Below are 16,748 nucleotides of genomic sequence, written 5' to 3' on the forward strand. Positions count from 1 at the left end.
GTAAAAATAATCACATGTATCAAGTTTCTGGAAGTAGGAAAAAAAATAGTTCTAATATTACAAGGAAAAAAAAAAAAAACCAGAGCGAATGAAAACTAAGCTATGAAACGCAAGGTGATACCTCCAATTCTCTATCAGATTTTTGTCTGCGATGCAGTAAACACACCTTGAAAATTCTGATTTGATTTACTCACCTCAAGAAAGAAGTTGACCAAGTACGGATCCTGTTTCAGCTTTGCACATACTATACAGAGGAACTGAATTTCTTCATTTTCTGTTGGTGTTGCCAGAACTTCACCACACAGCCTGATCAATTTCTGTCACATAAAGCGAACAATTAAGACAAAGAGTAAATTATAGCTCCTGCTAGGAAAGATGAATTCATTTTCTAAACACATACTATAATGACGCATGGATACTGACTTCAACATTTACTCAAGATTTAGATTGCTATGAGCAAGATTTCTTTATTACTTGCACTGCGGTGGTAGTTCAAGGCTCTCATCACCAACACATCAAGACTTTATAGTTGCCTTCCAGTACCTGAAAGAGGCCTACAAGAAGGGTGGGGAGGGGCTTTTTGCAAGGGCATGGAGCGACAGGACAAAGGGAAATGGCTTTAGATTAGACATCGGGAAGAATTTCTTCTCAATGAGGGTGGTGAGGCATTGGCCCAGGTTGCCCAGGGAGGTTGTGGCTGCCCCATCCCTGGAAGTGTTCCAGGCCAGGTTGGATGGGGCTTTGAGCAGCCTGATCTAGTGGGAGGTGTCCCTGCCCATTGCAGGGGGATGGAACTGGATGGACTTCGAGATCCATTCCAACCCAAACCATTCCATGATTCTATAACAACTGATAACTGCAATAAAGCAGTTTCTTTAACTTGCTTGACAATGGAAGAATTAAACATATCATTTGCTACAGAAGAATAAGAGAAATCTGTCATGCAAAAATAGTTTACTTAAAATTTGAGCAGTACCTGCACTGGCCTATGCACATTTATGTGGGGAAGAAGAGGTTGTCGTATCCTTCCAAGAAGTTTTGTATAAAAAGCCAAAACTTGCTGTTTCATTCCTGGAGGGCACTGAAACAAAAAGAGATCAACGATAACAAAAATATAACAAATACAAAGAGAAACAGAGATGCAAATTTGTCACTCAGAATGGCTAATTAAACTGCAAAAAGTTATCCAGAAGTATTTTTGAAAAGATCATCATCTGCTAACACATTACTTTATTGATATGAACAGAGAGCCATAAAAAATTTTGCATCTCATTACTGTTTTCTTTTTCAACTTATTCACACTTTCAGTTAATTGCTCTGGTGCAGAATTCTACCAATCCTGCCAGGAAATATTCCCTATCAGTACAGGGATAAGGGAAAATAACTGTGAATTAACTGGTCAGCTGTCTTTTACCGTACTGTCTTAAAGTCCACTCATTCAGTGAGTCAGTAAATACGAACGCACAATGATGAACTACAAACACCTTAATACCTAAAAAAAGGTATTTTAAATTCACAAGCAATTAACCCTGGACAGATGAGGTGTTTATAAAGGCACACACATCCCAGGAGAAGAGAAAGCTGTCATTTTCCCTGAGGTTAAGCACAAAATAAATCACAAATATCTGTGGAACATCCAGACTCTTATTCTACTGTCCCTCAAGAACCACGTCATACAACAGTTCCTAACTCCATGAGAGCTGATGGCTCATCATCCTTTACGTATCTCTGTTTCTAGCTAATTCTCCCCTGACTCTAACACGTTCTACCACGTTAATGAATGCTGTTACTCCATAGGACTAAGGGAAACGGTTTTAAGCTGAAAGAGGGGAGATTTAGATTAGGTATTAGGAAGAAACTTTTTCCTGTGGGGGCATCAAGGCACTATCACAGGTTACTCAGAGAAGCTGCAGCTGCCCCATCCCTGAAGGTGTTCAAGGCCAGGTTAGATGGGGCTCTGAGCAACTTTGATCCAGTGGAAAGTGTTCCTGCCCACCGCAGTGGTGTTGAAACTGGATGATCTTTAAGGTCCCTTCCAACCCAAACCATTCTATGATTCTATGATATTATTCTTTTTGCAACAGATCTTTGCAACATCTTGCAAGTACTGAACTGTCTGTTTACTTCAGATGTATCAACTCACAAGTGGCAAAGTATAAAGACAGGCTGTACAAGAATTGCTTGTACAGGCATATTTGCATGAGTGTGAAATGACTTCTCTCAACTCTTAGAAACATATTACTAATTACCCACTTCACATATGTCTCCTTTTCATCTTGGTTTCTTGACAAAGTTTATGGATTACTGAACAAGTCGTATATCTGAGTAAGTGTTTTTTTAATTGTATCATGCATCCTAGCCTGATTGCAGGACAGCTGGTACAGTAACAGCAACGGTGGAACTCTGGCTCCTTCCAGAGCAAGGAGTACCTCAGTCTCTGATAGCTTGCACCTTACCTTGTCTATATATGTAAAATCAAGCAGCTTAAAAACTCATGGCAATGTGCAAAAGGCTGACTGGCAGTGAAACCATGGAAAGCTCCATTCATCCACGGAACAGCAGACACTACGCTTTCCTAACTGCACTTGTACCGTGATACAAAAAGCTCTAGAACAAGGGCTGCCAAGTTAATTCACCCCACGATCCATCCAATCCCATGAACTGCAGCTCATAAGTACGCCAAGAAAGACAGCAAAAATGCACCGGGACAATGAAGCTAATTTCACACGAACTGCAAAGCAGATATGAGAAGGATCACACAACGTTGCCAAGGACTACATTCATACCAAAGACTCTGACGTGAAAGCTGTCCAGGGATCAGCTTAAATTAATGCTTCCTGACATGGAGGTCTTTCTGAGCAAGAACTCATCACATTCAGAAAAATGAAACAACATTTGCATTTAACCCAATATGTTTCACCCAAGAACCTCCCAACATTTAACAAAGGACAGAGAGGGATAATATGGTCTCGAAGAAAGCAGAAAAATCCTACACTGAACAAAAGTGTTTCACCTATCTTCACAATCAATATCATCAGAGCGGTGAATAACAAATCTCAGGGTTCTCCCTCAGTCAGCATCTTACTGGCTGTCTCGCTTTGATCAGACTCCTAAAGGACTGCCTTCTGTAACACGCTGGTAACAGAAACGAACAGCTCTTTCCTACAGTTCAGTGTCCCACACTACCATCTACTGTAGAACTTCAGTCCCTTGCAGTCCGATCAACTGCAAGTTAAACATGAACCAGCAGTGTGCCCTGGCAGCCAAGAGGGCCACGCACGTCCTGGGGTGCACCAAGCACGGCATCGCCAGCCACTCAAGGGAGGCGACTGTCCTGCTCTGCTCTGCATTGGTGCGGCCCCACCTTGAGGGCAGTTTTGGAGGGCACAGTATAAAAAAAATCTAAAGCTACTGCGGAGTGTCCGGAGGAGGGCACAAAGCTGGTGAAGGGTTTAGAGGAGAAGCAATATGAGGAGCAGCTAAGGTCACCTGGTCTGTTCAGCCTGCAGAAGACTGAGAGGAGACCTCACGGCAGTTTAGTGCTGCCTCACAAGGGAGGAGGAGCAGACGCTGATCTCTTCTCTCTGGTGACCAATTATAAGACCTGAGGGAATGGCATGAAAGTGTGACAGGGGAGGGTTAGGTTGGATGTTAGGAAAAGGTTCTTCCCCCAGCGGGTGGTGGAGCCAGTGCTCTCCAGGCATGCAGTACAGCACCAAGCCTGACAATATTCAGGAAGCATTTGGACAATGACCTTAGACATACTGTGTGAAGTCTGGGTTTGACCTATGCAGGAACAGGAGTTGGATTCAATGATTCTTGTGGGTCCCTTTCAACTCAGGTCATACTATGATTCTAAGCAGGGGCTCACACAGAAGATAATCTGCTCTGTTCAGTACATACATCAGCTTTTCCCAGTGTGTAGAGTGTCTCCAAAATCTTGTGGTGTAGCAAATATTCCATACACGGTCCTGTTTCACCTGATTCCCTCTCATTTTCTTCTTGAACTAGAATATCCAACATCTGTTCCAGGTGAGAAGGGATGTTGGTATCGGTCACAGGAGCTTTGTCATCTAAATAGAAGAGATGTGCAATTAAGAGTGATTAAAATATTGTCCTCACTTTTCTTAAGTTCAGTTCCAAATTTAAGATTTAAAAACATGCCTCCTCATTTAAAGGATCTTACATATATTATGTTAGTTTTTTAACATGTCTTGGATCGAATTTTCAGAACTATATCTGGAAATGTAAACTAGAATGTGTGCACTGACCTTGGAATGGGGAAAAGGTGAAATGATCAATTTCAAAATATGCATTAATTATACAGCGAAAAAAGAGAATTTTTGCAGCCAGAAACCAAGCTTAAGGGGAGAAAAGTCTAATCTTCCAGTTAATATCCACCCTGTCTTTATAACTTCCCCTCTGGCTCTTCACATAGTACTCTGAAATCTATAAACAGCCTCTAGCATCAGCCAAATTTGCAGCTGATAAGTTCCTTTACCAACTTGGTAACCAAATAAATGTCTTTTTCTAATGTCAGCCAGAAAGAAAACCCAAACTTTATGCTGCCTGTTCTTTGCACGTGTTTAGATTTGTCTTCTATACTCTCTGCATCAAAAGAGTGTTCTGTCAAACTCTATGAAGAGAAGGGTAAAACTTTCATTTCTTTGTACTGAAGTCATGAAACTGCTGTGGAGTCCACACGTATTTCCTTTTTGGTTTTTTTCAGCTAAATTCTACCTGAACAACTCTCTCACTAAGGAAATGGTTACTAGTTCTTATGCAATAATCTAAAACCAACTGTCACTTGCACGGAAATGGCAACAAGAGCGCAAAGGAAGAGGGATTTTGGTCTCTGCCACAACCTCTATTTAACTGAGAGCGTTTTGCTTAAATTTCTTAGGCATAATTTTGTTCCCGTTGCAGACTGCAGAAATATCTCCACTGAGGGGAAACCTGTTTCTCACAAGTCTGGGAAAGAGGTCAGCTTTCACTCTGCACCACATAATCGCAGCTATCAGTTTTCCCCTACCACCCTGTTCTTTCTACCTTAGGAAACATCACATAGCGTTCCAAAAGATGGATATTTAGAACCAAGGGTCAAGTTACAGCTTGTAAGAGTAAATATTGATATAAACAACATCACCAGTTCCAGACACAGGAACAGATTCAATAGCTACTCTATCAGGAGGGCAGACCTAATAAGCTTGAGGAAAGCATGGTAACATTCGCTTTTAAAACTTAATAGTTTAGTAACTAGGACTAAAAATTAAAAATGTTGATGTTGGATAACTGTTGTAGGAAACCAGGGAAAAGCCTAAGAAAACACAACTACAGCTGTATTTCACCAGAATACCCATTTTTCAGAAGAACAGAATAAGGTTTCTATAACTTTTCACAGAAGGTGTTCTAAATCTGCTCAGAAATTCACCTTTTAGAGCTATGTTATCAAAACACCTTTCATAGAAACGAGACACTAAAGAAAAAATACCTAATACTGAGCATTGAGAATTCATCTATGCCTGGTAAAACCTATGACCACAAAATTAGTTTTGTTAAAATCCTGGAAAGAAAAAGAAAATCCCTGATGCAAAACAATGAAAAGGTTAACAGCAGAGACCACATTTCTGTAGTTGCCTGCTTAGATTAAAAAGAATATGTCAAGACAGAAACTAGGTCAGACGTGAAAAGGTACAATTCTCTATGTGGTAACTCAGGAAAGATGACCCCCCCTCAAAAGTTTTTCACGCCTACTTGTTAAGGGATGATTGGAGGTACACGATATTTTTAATTAGCAATTATTGGCATTTTGATAAAATACATGACTCATTTTAGTATTTCTGAATCTTTCCTTTTTTCAACACTGATATCGTGAATTCTGGTTTTCACAATAAAGAGACAAAACCAAACGCTTTCTTCTTTTACCTGATGTCTCTATGTAGTAATGGGTGATGGCTTTCCAGTGGTAAACAAAATCTTCTTGTAATGGAAGGGATGGTGCAAGCTGTAGGGTGAAAAAAAAAAACAACAAACAAAATGGTTAGGAAGAAAGAAACACATATCCTCAGTGATGAAATGAATTTTATCTTATGCTTGGAAGCAAACTGCTGCAGACTAGTGCTACATTCCTCACCCTGCGCCCTTTTACCTTTAACAAGGGCTACATACATTATTCATGGCCTGAGCCCCATGTCATGCTGCCAAGCTTGTGCACATCAGCAATCATCTCTATGATGTCTCTGTGACCAGACAATCCATTTGAAGCAACAAAAGCAATTATTCATACAGCAAAGCGACACTAGAAACGCAGGTTTGAATTGTTTAGATCTCAGGGTTTTGTCCTGTAGAAAACAATCGTGTTCTTTTACATCTGCTTTTGCTGCCGTCTTCCCCTTCTGTATGCTTTGTTCTCCTCTCTCCCTCTGCTCCCTTAAAAAATACCAATTAGCTACATCAGACAGTTTTTGCCATGCCTTTTTTTCATGCTAACCACAACTTTCAAAAGATCTTTGTTTCTTTTTTTTTTCCAGAGCTTGACAAGTTGGTTTTTTTTAAGGGAGTTTCTTCATTTCTGGAGGAATTTGGGATAGCGGTTGGGCATGACTGGCATCCAGGAATAACATGCTGCAAGAATAAAACACAGCCTCCCATTTAGTCAACAGCAGCTCACTGCACCAGAGGCAGCATGTGAAAAAAGAAGGATCGCAATCATTTTACCACTCAGCTCTCCACAGTGACAGCTGAGGCAAATGCTGAATTTGTGACCGCAATATAAAGTGCTCAGAGCCGGTAAAACAGAAATCCTATGGGGCAACCCCTCTTCACTCAATAGTTCATATGAGGATCTGTTGTTTCTGAAGCCTAATCCTACTTGCTTGAAGCTTTATTTTTTGACAAATCAAGTCCTCAAGTCATTCCTTCATAGGCAATCCTGAAAGAAAGATTATCACTTGACATGACAGTAGCAATAAGACCTGTAGGCAAATAAAAACAATCCCATGAACAAATTGATGTGTTCATTTTGGCAGGATAAGGGGTTAAACCATTCCCACAAGCTACGCAGTCCAGTCCCTCGCAGAATGGCTGAAGTTGGAAGGGACCTCTGGAGGTCATCTGGTCCAACCCCCCCTGCTTAAGCATGGCCACCAAGAGCCAGTTGCCCAGGACCATGTCCAGGCAGCTTCTAAATATCTCAATGGATGGAAATTCCACCACCTGTACAGGACCTGTGCCAGGGCTCAGTCACACTCACAGTGAAAACGTTTGCCCCTAGAAGCTACAGATACTACAGTTGGGATTAATAACTCTGCACTCCTCTCCTGTCTTCTTGTAGGGTCTAGCAGGTGCTGAGCTGCCTCAGCTCTGGACAAAGAGAAGCACAGGGATCAAACATCTGTATGCTCTTCACTGCGTAGTGTTGGCCTCTAGAAAAAGTCCTGTAAGTTTTCCACACTAGTCTTTTCTTATTCTTGAATTTAATGAGTCTTAAATTTATCTTAGTAAAAATGAACAGCATGCCTTGCCACGATAAAACAGTGGAATGATAATTGTTAATGACTGTTTGCACACAGGACTTTGAAATGCAGGACTTTAAAAAAGCAGCGGTGCTTGGTAACTATCTACCCCTGCATCCTGCGTGGAAATTCGCCCTCTCAAATGGCAGCTAGGAAATCCAGCTGACATTGCTCATCCACTCCCTTACAGTCTGTGGACTCATTAAGTCTTCTGTATTTCCATGGCTGGGCACTGAGAGCAGCGCTTTGGCACAGCAGCTACCATGGAATAAACATCAGGATGCCTTACGCTGGATGAAACTGGTTTATTCTACTCTAAAGATCGCTGGGTTATTGAAATTCAGAAGAATAACTGAACAAACTGAAGCCTGAGCACACAATGTTTTATATCACGCTTTCTATGTCACACTCGCTGCTGTAGAGATCTATTTCCAGCAATGCAATGATTCTTTTGCATCTTTCTGTAAAAAAAAACTATACTGAAAACTCAACTCCAGCTGATGAATGGTGCAGAGACCACTTTTAAGGAATACCAGACCTTTCAGCCACCTCTACTTTCCAAGTAACACGTGATAGATAACACAAGAGATTTATCCTTGACTGATGTGCTTTTCCACTCCACTTCTAGCCTCATCTGCCTCAAGATGAGTTCAGTGCCGCCGAGTGGTGCCAGGAAAAGGATTTCACTTCTCAGCACTGTCAATAATTCATCCACTGCAGGACAGAACTGTGGATACAGATGTTCTCCCTCCCAACAAACACCTCCAGGGACTCCTCTTAGAGGTGAAAAGGTAACTGGAGGACAGGTCCTGCCCTCATGAATTAAAACATGGAGTGATTTCCCTCAGCCTTCTCCGATCAAGGACTGCAAAGCAGAGAAGGCAAACAGAGATACCATTATTATGCGTGTGCACCTATGCATGTGTATGTGCATGCCTACAGGGAATGTAGGATCAACCTTCCCACCAACAGGACCTGGTGGAAGAGAGCTGCAGCAGCCTCATCCGCATCAGGCTACCAGACCCAGCAACTCCTAGCAATATAGAAAAATTATATTTCTTTACTTGTTTGATTAAAGCATCCTCACCTCCAAACTCCTCTTCCCACTGCCAACAGACCCAGCATAACCTGTTTTTTATAGTACAGAGTATTTAACAGAGACATTAACTCCAGCAATGCTACGGCTTATTCTGAGAGAAGTGTGTTACTCACAAAAAAAACCTCAGCAAACCCTCTTACGCTATTCAGGCACAAAATCAAGGTAAAGACCGAGACGAAGATAGCAGCTTATACATAAACAAGGCCCAGCACCGGAAAGCATTAGAAAAAAGTATGCTTCCAAACACTTGGCTGACGCGCTTTAACCCTACTAGGACAGGTAATTCTAGGGTAAAGCTGTCATTTCTATTTTAGGATGATTTATTAGTTGTCAGCTGAGATGAAATACACACTGCAGTTGCCAATCTGAATAACCACTCTTTTGCAAAAGCACACACTACTTGTATAAAGATTCTGAAGCAAAACAAACTTCATCGTGAAGGCCATTAATTCCTGCTATTTATCTAATTTGAATTACCTTAAAAGTGCACTTGTTTCTCACAGTTATATTAAGTAATTTTGATGTAATTACTAATGTTCTTACTAATTTTGAGCTCTTGATTTCTAATCTCAAAGTGAAGTTTTCCCTTGGGAAAAAAAAAGCCCAACAACTTAAGGACTGCAGTGTGGGTGCTGGTATATCAAATAGCCAAAACTCACTGATAACTATGGAAAAACAGCCCCTTTGAGCAGATACTGATGAGCTCTTCCATCTGGTGCCCAGCTCCAGCACTTCCTGGGAGCGAGTGGATGAGTGTTCTCACTTCCGAGCTACACTTAACACATGCTGCCTTATCATTCTGGTGACAATATGTCACTAATGATCAAACTTCACTGCTCCCAGAAAGTGCTGCTCTCAGGAGAACGATCGCTCTTTGACCAGAACCGTAATCTGCTCCTTATAAAATCTGTCCAAAATACAAGTCCACGTAGCTTTCAAAAGTAGATTTTTTTGTGTTTAGGCAATGAAAAAAATACTGTCAAGAGCAAAGAAAGTTGTCAATATCCAGCATTTAACAGCAATTTCTTTATCGACGTAAAAATCATTGTCATATTTTTCATGTATGCTTTTCAGGAATGCAATGCAGTACCGAAAAAACGGAACCAAGTGATGTTGGTGATATCCCACTATGTCTTTTGAACAAGACCTCAGAGTAAAGAAAACGCAGTGTAAAAGAACAACAGGTAGTGGCTCAGACAGGAGAATGAAAAAGAAAGCGGAAACTGCGTCAAAGAGAAGCAAAGGGGAAATGCTCACAGATTCCCCTGCCTGAAGCATTGAAAACTACAGCAGTCACTCCATGTTTTTCTTTGAGCTTACTGCCTTATTACTGTAAAGGTCTGTCCAGAGGGAACATCTGAGAAAGGACTAATGCTTGAAGGTTTGCTTTATTTCTTCAGTTGATGAATGCACAGAGTTTATAATGGTCACTGCTTTCACATAAAAAATTAGGGCTGCACACGCTTGCAAGCCATGCATTAAATTTCATCACCACGACTTGTTAATAGCAGCACAACGTTAAAACGATCAGGTCATTACATCAAATCAAGTATGTTCAAGAAGAATAAATCGTGTTCCGAGTAGTTAAGCAGTTAACAGTTTTGGAGCGGTTCCTGTAGCAAGTGACTCAGTTTCTTTTAAAGCCCAAGTTTTGCTTCAAAACATGAACAGAAGTTACTTGAGAGCAGGTGAAACACCAGTGTAAGAGATACAGAAGAACAATATGTTGGTAGCAAAAAAGGGCAGACTCCAAAATCTAAATTCATTCCCAGACACGAAGAAAGTGATGCAAATAATCTTGTTTGACAGCAAATTGCGAATTCATAACAATCAAAATAATAATTTTCCTGCTCAAGGTACACAGCTCAAAAGTGTCCTTTTGAGTTCACAATTAAGATGAAACATTTCATGAAAGCTCAAATCAAATGCAAACAAAAGTCCTTTAAACGCCAAGTGACCGCTTTACAGACAAGCTATTTTGTCTAGGGAAATATGAGAGAAGAATCAACAATGAGAGTAGTGGTAAACCTTAACTTGCAGCTTTGTTCTAGCACACTGCATTTTGAATACTCCTGAGAATATAGCACTCCTGGAATACACTTGGGATAAAAGTGTATCAGAAACACATAGCAAGGAGAAAATATACTGGGGATAAGTCATATCTAAACAGTCACACATTCATTAATATTAACCCCATAAAAGCAATTAACAGCATATCTATTCTGCCCTGAAGTCAGGTAACAGAACCACAGTCCTCTCCACCATTCGCACCAACCCACCCCACCCAATTTAAGGATGCTCTGTTAGGACAATACCTAAGAAGTTGGCAGGACTGACGTACAACAGGAGTTGGCAAAAACTAGGATTTGGTTATGATGAAAATCAGGAATATAATTCCACACACTTTAACAATTTAGGCAGAAAAGACCTAAAGTTCTGATTTATTCAAGTTTAAGAAAAATTCTTAGTACAAAGTAACTGGTCGCTTACATTTGCTAATCACAGCCTTATGGTGAAGGCAGTCAATTAAAGAGCAGAATGCTCACAAATGAAAGGTAAATACTCCAGTGTGTGTTAGGCTGCCAACCTTTGGAACTCCCCGTCACAGTTCAGAGAGATGGCACACTGAAGGCAAGATAACAACGACTATCTAATAACATGCCAACTCCTACTATTTAAATACATCCTTCTGAAGTCTGCAGCCCAGAGGCAGGACAGGAGCATTATGTAAGTGATGTGCAAATGAGAGGGGACAAGGGCTACCCAAACAATTGTGATTTAGAGCCCTACCAATGAAAGCCAAGCACAGGCACCACTTCACGTGTATTTAAATGTCCAGTTCGGCTGCAAACTGTTCCTCCAGGACACAGGCACCCAAAACCTTTGGAAGTTTATATCTTAGTTACCAGATCTCTTGCTGATATTCAGGGCTGAAAGAGTCCACTTGAGGCTTCATGAGCTATACTCAGTCTGCATCAATAACAGCAAGTAAAAATGATGCTCTGATCTCTCTAGGTTCTGAAAACAGCAGGCAGCATTGAGGTGGACTTTTCTAATACTTAGGATTTGCAGCAGTTTTCATTTGCAGAGTAGCAAAACTAAGTAGCACACATACTTTTATCAAAGAGAGAACAAAAGAATGATTTCAAGTTACATACAGCCCTCAAACTAGTTAGCAGTTTCTGTTTCTCAGTTCCGCCTTTCCATTACTACATCAAACTTCCCAGACAGAGTAAGAAACACTCTTAACATTCTCTCGCTTTTGTGATTCCGTGATTCATTCTTTGCATGGGGTGCTCGGTATTTGTCACAACACTGGAAATGCAATTTAGTGCTGTATTTGTCATCAAGACGCCCACCACAGCAGTGTCAGCAGGATAAGGCATCCTAAGAGAGATGCCACAGTTGGGCAAGGACACGTAGCACACTGTTTGATAGCAGTCACTTGCGAAATGATGTTATCACTGTGGGGTTTATTTTTTAATCAAAAAAAAAGATCATCTTGGTGCTGCTGTCTCTACTTTTCGCCTTTTCCATTCAACTAATTAATTTTTCCTATTTTTTAACGCATCTCAAATAAATGCAGTTTCTTTGTTTATATGTCGTACACATCAAAAATACAAGCGTTCTTCTAGGAATAACTTTTATTTGCTATCTTGACTCAGCAGGTCTGAAAGAAAACTTCTCTACTCCTACACCACAGTCATCCACTCTTATTCAAAATATGGCACAGCTCACCACAAGATTTTTTAGGTCAAGCAGGCTTAAATTCCTGGTTTTTGATTTCCGTTTCCTCTACGATGAAAGCACTCACGTGCTAATAGACAGCTTTTCAAATAAGCTGTTTCGTCATTACTTAAAACATGTCTTCCCAATTGCTATTCTACCACTGAAATAGCAAACTAGGAACCTGCAATTAATATACGGTTAACTTTAAAGCCTGAGTAGCCCCGCTAAAGATGCAGAACCACAAGTTCACACTAAGTCAAGCATATGCTTAAGTACTTGCAGCAGAGCCATACATTAACACACAAAGGACGCCCCTGGCATGAGGCAGGACTGGACACACAGGCTCTTTTTCCAGTCATTTAAACTGTTTTCCTGCAACAGTTCCCACCTTCACTTCCAGCAGCATTTCACTGCCAGTTTTTAGCACCTAACCAAAGATGCATCTCTCCAAACCCTGACCCTAGTAGGTGCTCTAGCTCGTGAGACAGCATGGTGGGAAGCCAGAGCCATCCCTACCAGGCTCACCAAAAAGCAATCAGAAATAAATCGTGCCGACAGCCATACAGTCCTGAAGAGCAGGCAGCAAGCATGGCCTGCAGAGATGGCAGCTCCAGAAATAGAGCCTGCTGTTTTCTTCTGCTGGGGGGAAGCTGGGAGACGCTCCATGCTGAAATCCAACCAAACACGCACAACCCCAGGTACCCCAGCTTCCTTCTGGGAGAAGTTCCATGCTGATACCCAACTGTATATGCACAACCCCAGGTCTCAGCTTCCTCTGGGAGGGTTTCATGCTGAAACCCAACTGTAGATGCACAACCCCAGGTCCTCATGGCTTCCTTCTGGCTCCATAATGAAACCCAAGAGCACAGACAAAACCCTAGGTCCCCTCAGCTACCTTCTGTGAGAAGCTCCATGCTGAAATCTAACTGTACACACACAATCGCAGGTCCTGCCGGCTTCCTTCTGGGAGGGCTCCATGCTGAAACCCAACTGAACATGCACAACCCCAGGTCCCAAGGCTTTCTGCTGAGAGAGGCTCCATGCTGAAACCCAGGAGCACAGACACAGCCTCAGGTCCCCTCAGCTTCCTTCTGGGAGAGGCTCCGTGCTGAAATCCAACTGTACATGCGGAACACCAGGTCCCCTTGGCTTCCTCCTTCTGGGGGAAGCTCCATGCCAAAACCCAGCAGTGCTGACACAACACCAGGTCACCATGGCTTCATTCTGGGAGAGGCTCCATGCTGAAACCCAATCAAACATGCACAACCCCAGGTTCTCCTGGCTTTCTACTGAGAGAAGCTCCACAACGAAACCCAACAGCACAGACGTAAGCCCAGGTCCCCCTGGCTTCCTTCAGAGAAAGGTTCCATGCTAAAACCCAACCAAACATCCACAACCCTGGATCTCAGCTTCCTTCTGGGAGGGCTCTATGCTGAAACCCAACCATCTATCTGCAACCCCAGGTCTCAGGTTCCTTCAGGGAGGGCTCCATGCTGAAACCCAACCGAACATCCACAGCCCCAGCTTCCCCCCCATTCCCCCGTTGCTCCACTAAAACAATCCAGGGACGACAACATCCCTCCGGGAAGCCACCCCGCCCCACCGAGCGCCGGGGAGGCGCTGCCGCCGGGTCCCGCCCCGGGGCTCCCGGCTCTGGGGCCGCGACCGCGCCCTCGCTGCCGCCCCGCGGGGTCCCTCGGCCCCCGCCGCCCCCCTCATTGCAAGCGCTGCCCGGCGGTAGCCCCGAGCCCCTGCCCGCGGGGCCCCTCGCCAGCAGCAGCCGCAGCCCCGGGGCTCCGAGCTCCTCTCGCTGTGAGCCCAGCCCCGCAGCAGCCCCGAGCCCCGCCACTGGCCCTGCCCGGGAAGCAGCAGCCTAGAGCTCCCCTCGCTGCAAGCCCTGCCCAGCCCCAGCTCCGAGCTCCCGTTCCTGTTGCAGGGCCCGCTCGGCGGCGCTGCCAGCCTGGCAGGCCCCTCGCCTTCCGCAGCCGCGGCTCCCCGAGCCCCCCAGCCCTGCCCGGGGAGCAGCCCCAGCCCCGAGCCCCCAGTCCCTGCCCGGGGAGCAGCCCCAGCCCCGAGTCCCCAGCCCTGCTGGATCAGCAGCCCTGCGCCTCTCCCCTTGGCACCCGGGAAGCGGCAGCCCTGGGACCCGAGCTCCGAGCTCCCCTCGCTGCAAGCCCTGCCCGGCTGCCCCCGACCTCCCTTCCCGCAGGGCCACTCGCCACCAGCAGCCTCGGGGCACCCGAGCTCCCCGCTGCTCCCCGCGCTGTAAGCCCTGCCCGGCAGCAGCCCCGAGCTGCCGCTCCTCCCCGCAGGGCCCGCTCGGCCGAGCTGCTAGCTCGGCAGGGCCGCTCCCCACCAGCAGCCGCAGCCCCGGGGCTCCGAGCTTCCCTCGCTGCAAGCCCTGCCCGGCAGCCCCCGAGCTCCCTTCCCGCAGGGCCGCTCGCCATCCGCAGCCCCGGGGGCTCCGAGCTCCCCTCGCTGCAAGCCTTGCCCGGCAGCATCTGCAGCCGCGGCCCCGCCGGGGAATCAACAGCCCCGAGCCGAGCTGCCAGCCTGGCAGGGCCCCTCTCTCCCAGCCCGGCCCGGCAGCAGTCCCCGAGCTCCCTTCCCGCAGGGCCGCTCGCCATCCGCAGCCCCGGGGCTCCGAGCTCCCCTCGCTGCAAGCCCAGCCCGGCAGCAGCCGCAACCCCAACCCCGCCGGGGAATGAGCAGCCCCGAGCCGCCGTTCCTCCCCGCAGGGCCCGCTCGGCCGAGCTGCCAGCCTGGCAGGGCCCCTCGCCTTCCGCAGCCCCGGCTTCCCTCGCTCCCCTCGCTGCACGCCCGGCCCGGCAGCCGCCGCAGCCCCGAGCCCCCCCCAGCCCTGCCCGGGAAGCAGCCGCCGCAGCCCCGAGCGCCCCCTCCTCCAGGCCCCGCGCCGCTCACCGCCTCCACGGCGTGCTGCAGGATGGAGGTGAACTTGGAGAACATCTTGTCCCGCGAGCGCAGCAGCCGCTGCCGCGAGGCCCGCGAGAGCTGCTCGAGCCGCCGGCGCTGCTCCAGGGTGGGCGCTGCATGCGGGGCGCTGCCCGCCGGGACGCGCCGCTCCCGCTGCACGGCGGACACGGCCCTGCCGGGGCTCCGCGCCGCCGGGGGGCGACACCGCCCGCGCCGGGCACGGGAAGGGGCGGCGCCGCCGGGAAGTGACGGTGGCTGCGGCCCAAACCAGCGGGGACCCGCGCGGGGGAGAGCGGGTTTAGAGCCGTTGGAGCGGGTCTATAGCACGGCTGGTGGTGAATGGGTGAATGAATGGATTGTTCAGGCGAGGAATCCTCCACGGGTCAGGAAGGGATGAAGGGACGGAGCCTGATCTCTAAACCTGAGCCTTCCCTCTGAATTGGAGAGAGATGGATCTGATGGGTGGGCAAGAAACTGGTTAAATTGTTGTATTCGAAGAGTACAATTCGAAGGTCAATGGCTCAAAGTTCAGATGGAGATCCGTGATGAGTGGTGTCCCTCAGGGGTCCGTACTGGGACCAGTGCTGTTTGATATCTTTATCAATGATATTGACAGCGAGATTGAGTGCACCCTCAGCAAGTTCACAGATGACACCAAGCTGAGTGGTGTAGTTGCCACAGTGGAAGGACAGAATGTCATCCAGAGGGACCTGGACAGGCTGGAGAAGTGGGACTGTGAGAGCCTCATGAGGTTCAACAGGGCCAAGTGTAAGGTCCTGTACCTGGGTCGGGGCAATCCCCGTTTGCCGTACACAATGGGGGATGCTGTGATTGAGAGCAGCCCTGCAGAAAAGAACTTGGAGTCCTGCTCAATGAGAAGCTCGACATGAGCCGGCAATGTGCGCTCACAGCCGAGAAACCAACTGTGTCCTGGGCTGCATTCAAAGCAGCGTGGCCAGCAGGGCGAGGGAGGAGATTCTGCCCCTCTATTCCTCTTGCGAGACCTCATCTGGAATATTGTGTCCAGTTTGAAAATCATCAGCATAAGAAGGATATGGAGCTGTTGGAATAGGTCCAGAGGAGATTACAAGGATGATCAGAGGGCTGGAGCACCTACCTTATGAGGACAGGCTGAGAGAGTTGGGGTTGTTCAGCCTGGAGAAGAGAAGGCTCCAAGGAGACTTTATAGCGACCTTCCAGTACCTGAAGGGGCTACAGGAAAGCTGGAGAGGGGCTGTCCATAAAGTCTTGTGGGGATAGGACGAGGGGGATCGGGTATAAACTGGAGAGGGGCAGATTTAGGCTCGACATGAGGAAGAATTTCTTCACCATGGGAGTGGTGAGACACTGGCACAGGTTGCCCGGGGAAGCTGTGGCTGCCCCATCCCTGGGGGTGTTCAAGGCCAGGTTGGATGGGCCTTGGGCAGCCTGATCCAGTGGGACATGTCTCATTTTAATGTAATTTTGAACTC

The 16,748-nt window shown here is 46.3% G+C and overlaps 1 protein-coding gene across 2 annotated transcripts in view; it reads right to left on the reverse strand.

Annotated features, from left to right (window-relative positions):
* The window catches only part of FHIP2A (FHF complex subunit HOOK interacting protein 2A), a 42,239-nt gene extending 26,744 nt beyond the window's left edge, over nucleotides 1-15,495 (reverse strand). The window contains exons 1-5 of one of the 2 annotated variants that reach the window (XM_054071616.1): nucleotides 15,265-15,495; nucleotides 5,926-6,004; nucleotides 3,904-4,073; nucleotides 977-1,081; nucleotides 195-317 (exon numbers count right to left, since the gene is read on the reverse strand). In XM_054071616.1, the coding sequence (XP_053927591.1) occupies nucleotides 195-317; nucleotides 977-1,081; nucleotides 3,904-4,073; nucleotides 5,926-6,004; nucleotides 15,265-15,309 (522 nt within the window). In that variant the 5' untranslated portion in view covers nucleotides 15,310-15,495. The remainder of the gene's footprint in view (nucleotides 1-194; nucleotides 318-976; nucleotides 1,082-3,903; nucleotides 4,074-5,925; nucleotides 6,005-15,264) is intronic. The other variant, XM_054071617.1, reaches the window with a different exon arrangement.
* Between the last annotated feature and the right edge of the window lie 1,253 nt (nucleotides 15,496-16,748).

Source organism: Cuculus canorus, chromosome 7 (assembly GCF_017976375.1).
Source record: "Cuculus canorus isolate bCucCan1 chromosome 7, bCucCan1.pri, whole genome shotgun sequence".
NCBI lineage: Eukaryota > Metazoa > Chordata > Aves > Cuculiformes > Cuculidae > Cuculus > Cuculus canorus.